The following is a 9,989-nucleotide window of genomic DNA, read 5'->3' as shown; positions in this document are numbered from 1 at the left end:
GTGGGATCCCAGGAGAACAGTCAGCCCCCAAACATCTTGCACCCCACAGTGCACCATAGGCTCAAGCCCACCCACTGCCAGAGCTCTCACTGTGGCTATATTTAACCACAGCTAAGGAGAGTGGGAGGGAGACTTTCAGGAAAATCCTTTTTGTCGGTGCCAGCTTCATGTCCTGGATGCCGGGGTGCCCCCTTGACCCAGGGCTATGGGGTGGCCCTGTGGTGGCAGGCATGGGGGATGGTTGCTGGGGTGGCTGTGCCAGCACCGGTGTGCAGGTGCCCTCCCGTGGCTGACACGGGAATGATGGGTGCACACTCCCCCACGCCCCTCCAGCAGGTAGGTGTCCCTGATGTGGGGACCCAGGGTGGGGAGCCCCACACACAGGGGGCAGGCTGCTGCCAGCCCAGGCACAGCCCCACTGAAGACACATTCCCAGCCTGGGAAAAAATATAATTAAGTTTTAATGAACAATTCAAGGGGATGGAAACCCTATGGGAACCCTGGATGGGCCAGGGCACCCCACAGCACCCACTGGGGCTGAGCCCCAGCCCCCATGGCACAGCCCCACTGGTGTGGGGCTGAGTCCCGGGCCCCACAGCACAGCCTTGCTGGTGTGGGGCTGAGTCCCCCAGCACCCATCCAGTGCAGGACTGAGCCAGGCCTGTGGAACAGCCATCAGGGTCTGGGTATGAGCTGTGAGAGAGCACCCCACAGCACCCAGCTGCCTTCCAGCACCCTTCCCATAGGGAGGGTGCCCCATAGCACCTGGAGGGCGCTGCATCCCTCCTAGGGGAATGTGTTGGGGGTCTGGGAGCCCCCATGGTGCAGGGCACCCCATCAGCACACAGCTGTATCTTCCTCCTCTTCTTCCTCTGTCTCCTCCTCACCATCGGGCAGCTGCCCTGGGGGGGCAGGTGGGAACGGGGGGCCACGCTCCAGGTTGACATAGGTGACAGCCAGGTTGACGTAGTGCTCACCCTCCAGTGTGGCCAGGACACGCTCCAGTTCGCTCACCAGCTCCAGGAAGGATGGCCTCTCCTCGGGCACTGGTGTCCAGCAGCTCAGCATCACCTCATACCTGCCCCAACACCCCTGTCAGTGCTGGCAGCCACCTGGGACACCCCCTCACCCCCTGCCCACTCCCCAGCCCCACTCACAGGCTGTCAGGGCAGTGGCAGGGCTGTGGCAGCCGCCTTCCCCGCAGCAGGTAGCGGGTCATGTCATAGGGGTCCACGCCGGGGTACGGTGATGCCCCTCGCGTCAGCAGCTCCCACATGAGCACCCCGAAGGACCACTGTCAAGCAGAGAGCCACCATGGTGGGGGCAGGCGGAATGGACACGGGAAGGCGGGGGATGAAGACAGGGGCTGTGCCTACCACATCCGACTTGGTGGTGAATTTTTGAGTCTGGAGGCTCTCTAGTGCCATCCACTTGACGGGCAGCTTGGCGTGCCGGTGCTGCTGGATACTGTAGTACTCCTTGCCAAACACATCCCGCGCCAGCCCAAAGTCAGCCACCTTCACCGTCAGCGTCTCATCCAGCCTGTGGGACATCAGTTCAGGGGGGAAGGCCACCACGCAGCACTCCCCATGCCCACCCCAAGGCCCGCCTCCATGGCAGGGCTCTGGCAGTCATGGTCACACTCACATGCAGTTTCTTGCCGCCAGGTCCCGATGCACAAACTTCTTCTCAGCCAGGTACTCCATGCCCAGGGCCACCTGCAGCCCAAAGCCGATGAGGTCCTTCACCGTGGGGCTCTGTGGGGTGGCAACAGTAAATGGGGGTGCTCAGCCACCCACTGCATCCCTCCCAGGGTGTCCCCGTACCTTCTCCTGGGTGCGGATGAAGTGGCGCAGGTCCCCATGGCGCATGTAGGGCAGGACAACAAGGGGCAGCCCATGTCGGGGCAAGCACACCCCCAGCAGTGAGAGCACCTGGGGGTGGTGGAAGCTCTTCATGAGGATGCCCTCACGCAGGAACTCCTCCACCTCTTCCAGGTCCGTGATGCCTGCCAAAAGCAGAGCCGTGGGGCACCCACCACTGTGCCGTGCTGTGGGACCACAGCAGAAGACCATGCAGTGGGTGTGGGCACTACTCACGGTGCAGGGACTTGACGGCACAGTGGAGATCCCCCAGCAGTGGGTCCATATAGGTGCCATGGTAGACACTGCCAAAGTGACCTGTGGGGACAGGCAGAATGAAGCTGGCATCACACGTGGTGAGTGGGTGATGCTACAGCCAAATCAGCACATGGCATCACCTTTGCCGATGACCTGGTTGCGGTGGGTGATGAGCCGGTCCTCGGGGATGAGGATGTCCTTCACCTCTTCCAACAGCTCTGGCCGCAGGTCCTCCAGGCAGTAGGATGTGGCCCTGAGCAGGGGCATGGGGGACCCGCCACTCGCCATGCCAGCACCAGCACTGGCACTGGTGAATCGTGCCCGGGGCCCCACGGGGCCGGGACTGCCTGCTGTGGGCAGCACTGTGACAGGCAGAGGCAGGGTGAGGGCTGGGTGGGCACCCAGCACCCCACCACCCACTGATGACGTTCACGTACCCAGCACCTCCCTGTAGTCAACGCCAGGGCGCTGGGTGGTGGCAGGGATGTCCCTGCGGCCGGGCTGCACCAGCAGCTCCAGGTTCTCTGTCCCTGTGGGCAGCAGCGGGGTGAATGCATGTGGCATGGCACAGCAGGGGCTGGGGGCAGTGGGGTACCTGGCGAGCATGGCACTCACCCCCCCTCTTCCTCCAGTGCCATCGGAACAGCACGGCAGCCAGGATGCAGCAGAGCAGGAAGGTGACACCGGTGCCGAGGGCCAGGCTGGCAGCCATGTCCAGCGAGGTGGCAGCAGGCAGTACCCAGCCCAGCTCTTCACAGGCATTGTTCACACAGATCTGGGGAAGCAGGGGCTCAGCGGGGTTGGGCCACACAGAGGAGGAACACCCACCCAAGGGGGTGCTTACCTTCACGGGGGCCCCAGACGGGGATAAGTGCAGCTCGCGGGGCAGGCGGCATGTCACCTCATTTTTCAGCACGTTGGGGTGGCAGTCCCGCTCCCCCACCGTCATGGTGATGTTCACACAGGTGGCCACGGCGTCCAGCCCCAATTGCTGCCCAGACACAGTGCCCTGAGCCTGGTGGTCCTGGCAGCAGGACCCCCCACCCCAGCTCACCCCAGCGCCCCACGTACGTGCACCTCGATCTCGTCATCGCCGGGTTTGAGGCGCAGGCGCCCGCCCTCCTGCTCGAAGGGGAAGACCTGGGGCCGGGGGTAGTAGCGGAGGCGGAAGAGCCAGTGGTCGGTGGCGCTGTCCAGCAGCACGCTGAGGTTCCCCAGCGCTGTCTCCACCTTGCTCTCAAACGGGAAGGCCGGGCTGTGGCACAGCAGCCGCTCCGGTGCCCGCGGGCCCCGGCACTCCTGCGGGCAGTGGGATGCTGAGTGCCAGCACGGCACAGTGCTCTGGGGATCGGGGCAGCCAGGGCAGGGCCAGGGGGTGATGGGCTCCTGCCCTGGCACTTACCATGGCTTCAGTCCTCACGCCACCGGCCTCGAAGCGGATCTTGGCGTGATACACGGAGTCCAGGTGGGTGCCAATGACAGTAAGCACTGAGCCCCTGCGGTGGGCAGGGGTCAGGGCCCCAGGGTGTACATGGTCCCCAGGGTGCATGCAGTCCCCAGAGTGCATGTGGCACCCACGGTTGGCATGGGCTGTGGGGTGCACATGGTTTCTGGGGTGCATGTGGTTCCCAAAGTACACGGTCCCCAGGGTGCACATGGTCCTTGGGGTGCACATTGGTCTCCCCAGGTACATGTAGCCCACAGTATTAAGATGTTCCCTGGAGTGCCTATGGTCCCCAGGGTGTCTGCGGCCCCTGGGGAGCATGCAGTTCCCAGCACATCATCGCGCCCAGACAGGGTAGGGTAGGCCAGGGCTGTCCCCCCCAGGGGAAGGGAGCTCACATACTCACTCATAGCTGCAGCTGGGGACGATGGCAGATACGGAGGGATTGGGACGGTACTGGAAGGGCAGCGGAGCAGGGAACTCCTCCCCATCGATCCACAGGGACACCTGGGCTGTGCCCAAGCCACTGGCAGCTGGAGCCATGCACCTAATCGCCCTGTCGCCCTGCCTGGGGACATGGGGACAGTGGGACCACAGGGGGGTCCCTGTGCCATCCCCATGCCAGGGACCCCACTGTGCCCACTGGGGGCAGGACAGGGCCGTACCTGGGCTGCTCAGTCAGGGGACACTCAGAGCTGTTGACCATCACCTGCCAGCTGCTCCCTGCTGAGAGGTGGGTGCCATGGAGGGAGAGGTGGGTGCCACCCCCCAGGGGGCCAAACGGGGGGTGCAAGGCACTGACACGGGGTTCCTGGGTAGAGACAGGATCAAAGGAGTGGGTGAGTGAGCCATCAAACCCCCCCAGAGTGACCATTGGTGGAGGGCCATACCACAAAGAAGAAGCCACCAAGGGTGGCTGAGCCATGCACACGGAAGCTGGAGGGTCCAGCGGGTTCCTCCACAGTGAGCACCACGTCGGCTGGGCCCGCCACCACTGCTGGACCTCCTGGATCCAGCTCACACACCAGCACATCCACAAATTCCTTGCGGCGGGAGGTGGGCAGGGGTCTGTGAGACAGTGATGGGGGTCAGCCCCAGGGCCTGGGGGGCAGCCCCAGAGCCCTTTCTGCTGCCATCCCCCCCACTGGCACTGCCACCCACCTGTGGCTCTTGCTCTCCTCTGGCAGCACAGTGCAGCTTCGCTGTCCCACTGCCACCCGGTAGGCACTGGGGGGGCTGTGGTGGGGGTCAGGGTCCAGGTGGGAGCGGAAAGTCATGCCGCAGAGCGTCACCCGCGTCCGGCCCCGCAATGGGGCACTCCGGGGGTGGAACTGTGGGACAGGCAGCCACGTCACCCTGAGCCCCAAAAGTCACCATCAAAGGTCCGGAAAACCCCTTCCCCAGGGGGTACAAGACCCATTCTGGGGAGGGGGCCTCCAGACAAGGTCCCCCCATGTGCTACCCTACATGTCACTTCCCACCCCATCTGTGTGCCCAGGAGGTGTGGGGTGCAGGGGGATGGCGGCGCAGACCTACGTCAGTGAGGTGGGGAGGGCAGCTGTCCTGGATCCAGGGGCTGTGGCACTCGTGCTGGCGCCGGCAGCTGTCCCCACACCAGCCGCAGCCCATGAAGCGCTCGGCCTGCAGGCAGCGCTGGCATGTGGAGAAGTGGCGGCAGCCAGGGCCGGTGATGTTCAGCTGCCATACCTGGGGACAGAGAGCAGAGGGGAGTGGGGCACCTGGGGCTCAGCACCTGCCCTGTGTCACCTGGACACTTCACTTACCTTGGTGCCGGCGGTGAAGAAGAGTGAGTGGCTCTGCAGCCCCATGGCACCTCGCACTGGCCCTGGCTCCCCCAGGGAGAAGTTGGCCAAAGTGAGGAGGTAGGAGCTGGAGCGTTGAAGCACCATCTGCAGTGAGACAGAGCAAGGGGCTGAGCACAGCCCCTGTCCCACCAGGACACCTCTACCTCAACCTGGCCCCCCATCCCACCTGGAAGACACGTCCCTCCTCTGTGCCCAGGTGGGCCACAGTGACATCCCCCAGGGCGGTCACAAAGATGGAGGTGAGGAGGACACCGGTCAGGTGTCCGTTGAACAGATCCACCTTATGGGAGGCGGCAGGTATGAGGGTTGGCTTGTTCCAGCAGCTGGTATCAGTCACCGGAGCCGAGAGGTTCACCTGCAGCCAAACACAGGGTGGGTGCCTTGAAGCCAGCACCCCAAGATGTCCATACTCTCACAGGTGGGCAGCAGCTCCAGCCCCAAGGCATTTGGGGGAGTGCCCAACTGCTCAAACTTCCCTCCAGGCTGGGAAAAATTTTGGGGAAAAAAACACATCCATGGCCCCTCCCGCAGCCACCGCATGCAGCGTCAGATCCTGCCCTGCCTTCCCGTCCCATCTGGATGTGGTTATTTGGATCAGCACCACAGGGTGACCACCCCAAAACTAGCCCTCCCCATCTCCAGGTCTCACCAAAGGGCTGGGGATGAAGGGGGACACCAGACACTAGGGGGTCCTCCCTCACCCCCCACTGATGTATGGGGCTGGGGGTTCCCTCCTGGCTCACCCTGCCAGCTGTGTGAGTCAGCAGCAGCTCACTGTCTTCTCCGGCACGGGAAGAGGAGGGGATTTGGCTGCACCTTGCCTCATGCCTGGCTGAAAATGCCACGACTTGTGTCACGGGTGCTTGGTGGGACCCCACCTGCAGAAGGGGCCCTGCCAGCACGCCCTCCTGTCCCTGTCCCAGCCATGCTGGGGCTTGTCCTGGGAACACAGGGTTCCTGCCCTGCGGCTGCTGCAGACGAGAAACCCCAGTGACTAATTGCGCTTCCGCCTGCAGTTTATTTGCCCAGAGAAGGCGGTGGCCCTGCAGCCGGGGGAGGGCAATGCTGGAGCAGCTGGGCACCCCGTGCATCCCAGCCAGGGAGCACCACGGCCCCACAGCCTCCCTGTCCCTAAACAGCTGGAGAGGGTGACCACCAACAACTCGGAATGGGGATGGTCACCATGGGGTGCTCCCTGGGGAGCCACACCGAGAGGGAGGTCTGGCATGCTGCATGGCAAATGCCTCTGTGCTGGGACGTGTGTCTGTGGCACACAGCTCAGGTAAGCATGGGCTGCCCAGGGTGGAGAGCATGTCCAGCACCTCCTCAGCACAGCAGTGGCTGGCAGGGCTGACACACCAGGGTCATACTGCTCTCCCACTGCCCACCCCACCCCTCAGCTCCCCCACTTCACCAGTGCTTCCTAGCATCCCAGATCCACCTCCCCGCATCCCAGCTGAGCCCCCGGGATGGACGCAGCCTGGGGCAGGGGACTCACGTTGTGCGGGCAGTATTCCACCGGTTGGAAGAAGCTGAGCCCCCGCAGCAGCGGCCGGTGCCCGGTTCCACAGCACTTCTCCATGCCCTCCTCCATGGCCTGGTTGAGGAGGTGGAGCGGGAAGGCACAGACGGCCGAGTCCTCCCGTGGCAGCCAGCTCTCTGGCTGGCTCTCAGCGAAGGCGCCGAAGAGCACCGTGTCGGTGTTGTTGATGCCAAGGTCACGGGCCAAGCGGGTGCCGGGGCGGGCGGCATGGGCAGCCTGCAGTACGTTGTAGGCGATGTCGCGCTCAGCGTCCCCCTCGCCGCTGCCACGCCGCCGCCGCCGCCGCTTGGACTCAAAGCGGCAGTCGAGGACGAGCTCGCGGTAGCGGTGGAGGTTGTGCTCATGGGTGCTGAGCCGTGCCAGGCGCGTGTGGTACGTCGCTGAGCCCGGCCACTCTGGCTGCACTGTCAGGAAGTAGACGTGGTCCCCATCAGTGAAGGAGTGCACGTAGTGGATGGTGTAATTGTCCCGATATTGCGGCAGCACTGTCAGCCACTGGAAGTCATCCGAAAAGCCATCCAAGGTGCCCTTCAGCCTGCGGACAGACACTGACTGCGGGCTGTACCTTGCTGCCACACTGCTGTTGATGGTAGAGCCGAGATAGAAGAAAGAGGCATAGGAGGTGGCCACCACAGTGGCACTTGTCCCCAGAGGGCTGGCCACGCAGTCAGGGCAAGACACGGGGCTGTTGCCTGTGGCTGTATACAGACAGTGTGTGGTCGTGATGGCCACCTCACCGTTCCACACCTCCAGTTGGTGCTGGTAGCACAGCCCATGCTGTGCTGTGCCACAGCTGTACAGCCATGGCTCCAGTGGGTCAAGCAGCAGCAGGACATTGTCTGAGTCCTCGGGGCCACCAGCTGCATCTGGGCACAAGCGGCAGATCTCGCACTCAGCGCTGCCCACTGGGCCAGTGACGAGGACAGACAGAAGGCGCAGCTCGGGGCTGGCCACCAGGATGCGGTTGCGAATAGCCACAAATATGGCAGCCGGGCCATTGGAGTCGGTGAAGATGGCAACGTTCTGCACGGGGCTGCCAGCATCAAGGCTGGGCAGTGTGTAGGGGACAGAGAAGTTCCTAGTGGAGCTGTATGGGATGCGGGGACACTGCCAGGCGCCAGCGTCCAGCGGGACCAGGGTGAACACCAGCAAGAGGCACATGTGGCACAACAGCTCCATGCTATGCAGTGCCACCAGCATGGGGTTATTGATGGTGCTCAACACCGAGAGAGGTGGAGAACAGGTAGAGAACAGGTCACCATCACATCTGCCAAAATAAAGGAGAAAGGGTCGTACCTGCAGCATTAGGTGAGGGTGAGGGGCATGGCGCAGCTCTGTGTGGGACTGGGGGTGCCAGGGTCCCTTAGGGCCAGACAACAATGGGTGCTGCTGGGGGAGGATCAGCCATGCCAAACCTTTTCCCAGACGCTGGGTGTGGGAGGTGAAGCCAAGCTGCTTATGGCAGTGGGACAAATCCTGCCAGCTGCCATTACCCAGACACCCTCACCTGTACCCCGAGGACACTCCTGCCCCACACCACCGCCCTCCTTGGGACCCTGCCAAGGGTTCCCATGTTCCCCGACCCCTGGGAACAAGAAAACCGAGAGCCTCCTGGGGCTGGGATTTGGGACCCCGCCAGTCCCCCGGGCCAGCAATGGCCACAGGAGATCCCCGTGGGACCGGGATGAGTTCCCTGCCAGCCCCCCAGGCCAGGGACCCCAACGTACTGCCTGGGCCGGGCACACTCCCAACTCACCAGGGCCGGTTCCTGTCCCCAGCCGGGGTCCCCGTCGGGTCCAGCTTCCCCTGCCCGCCACTCCCCTGGGCCGCCTCGTTTCCGTCTGGTGCCGTTCTGAGTCGTGACGAACGACAAGACGCTCACCTGGGCGCTGCTGGACCGTGCCGTGCCGTGCCGGGGCGGAGTGGGGCCGGGAGGGAGCAGCCGAGATGGGACGGGGCGGGGCGGGGCGGGGCGGGAGAGCCCGGCCCCCGGGCCGCGCGGGGCTCCCTTAGGGCGGCACCGACAGCCCGGGATGACCGGGGTGCTAGGGGAGACGTAGAATCCCGGGGAGACACAGTCCCGGTGTAATAAATAAAATTATGTTTGTTAATCAAATCAGGCTTTCTTAAAGGCTGGTGAAAAATTACAAAGTTTTGACCCTTCACATACTTAAATCACAAGATATCTAGTGTGCTTTGACACCTCAATACCTAAATCACAGGCATCTGGTGTTCTTTAACACTTCAAAGGGAAGAGCTAAGCTGTGCGATAAGCTGTAAAGGTTCACCCATAGGACACTGATAAAGATGAGGAGCCTTCAGCCTCACGACCATCAGGAGGTGGGACAAGACCGATCCTCTAGCAATACGTCGCTGAGATACAAAGTATACCAGGATTGACACATATACGGGAACCAGAAGAGTATATAATCAGCTACTTTCGGGAAGTGGGTGCGCGCCGTTGGCGGAGCAAAGACTCCCCGGCCGCCCAGCGCTGTTTTGCTTGCTGCCGCTTGCTTAATAAACAAATTTGATTAATTGGACTGGTTCCTGTCAATTATTGGGACACAATCTATAACACCGGTGTGCTTGGATGGACAGGGAGTCCGGGGGATACAAGGTCCCAGGGCCCCCAGGGGGACAGGGAGCCCAAAGGAAACACGATTCCGGGGTGCAAGGGGGGTCGGGGTGCTGGGGGGAATGGAGAGTCCGGGACGGGACGACACGGCCCTGGGGTGCCCGGGGAACGGTGAAACTGGGGGGGAGATGGTCCTGGGGTGCCCAGGGAGCCCAGGGCTGACACGGTTCCAGGGGGACTCTGTGTACCCCAGGGGAACAAGCTCGGGTCAGCATTGTGCCCTGGAGGGCCACGGGTGTGAGTCAGGACCCCCAAGTGGGAGACAGGGGTGGCTGTCAGAAGGTCCCGGTGGCTCTGCCCGGAGGGCTCTGCCAGCACCCCGGGGTGAGTGCAGGGTCTGGGCACGTCGGCACCCACTGGCCCCGCTGCCACCATCGGCAGGAGCTGTCGACACCCTGGCACACGAAATCACCGCTTC

The 9,989-nt window shown here is 63.3% G+C and overlaps 1 protein-coding gene across 1 annotated transcript; it reads right to left on the bottom strand.

Moving 5' to 3' along the window:
- Nucleotides 1-837: 837 nt before the first annotated feature.
- On the bottom strand, nucleotides 838-8,112 carry MST1R (macrophage stimulating 1 receptor). The gene is made up of 20 exons (XM_051627876.1): nucleotides 6,889-8,112; nucleotides 5,557-5,745; nucleotides 5,349-5,474; nucleotides 5,101-5,271; nucleotides 4,726-4,895; nucleotides 4,455-4,632; nucleotides 4,230-4,375; nucleotides 3,971-4,132; nucleotides 3,523-3,616; nucleotides 3,192-3,419; nucleotides 2,965-3,111; nucleotides 2,736-2,895; nucleotides 2,558-2,650; nucleotides 2,261-2,482; nucleotides 2,100-2,180; nucleotides 1,827-2,008; nucleotides 1,648-1,757; nucleotides 1,377-1,542; nucleotides 1,158-1,294; nucleotides 838-1,078 (listed from the first exon to the last, which is right to left on the bottom strand). Exons 1-20 carry the CDS (start codon nucleotides 8,110-8,112, stop codon nucleotides 838-840), a joined length of 4,227 nt encoding a protein of 1,408 aa, XP_051483836.1.
- Between the last annotated feature and the right edge of the window lie 1,877 nt (nucleotides 8,113-9,989).

This window comes from Apus apus, chromosome 9 (genome assembly GCF_020740795.1).
Source record: "Apus apus isolate bApuApu2 chromosome 9, bApuApu2.pri.cur, whole genome shotgun sequence".
NCBI lineage: Eukaryota > Metazoa > Chordata > Aves > Apodiformes > Apodidae > Apus > Apus apus.
This window is presented reverse-complemented; position numbering and strand designations above follow the sequence as displayed.

What these genes read in the sequence shown, in the direction of transcription:
- MST1R (XM_051627876.1), bottom strand. Translation starts at nt 8,112, where the DNA reads ATGGAGCTGTTGTGCCACATGTGCCTCTTGCTGGTGTTCACCCTGGTC. An exon ending in TCTTCACCGCCGGCACCAAG is followed by an intron (nt 5,272 to 5,348) that starts GTAAGTGAAGTG and finishes CTCTGTCCCCAG; the next exon opens with GTATGGCAGCTGAACATCAC. An exon ending in TGACTACAGGGAGGTGCTGG is followed by an intron (nt 2,483 to 2,557) that starts GTACGTGAACGT and finishes TGCCTGTCACAG; the next exon opens with TGCTGCCCACAGCAGGCAGT.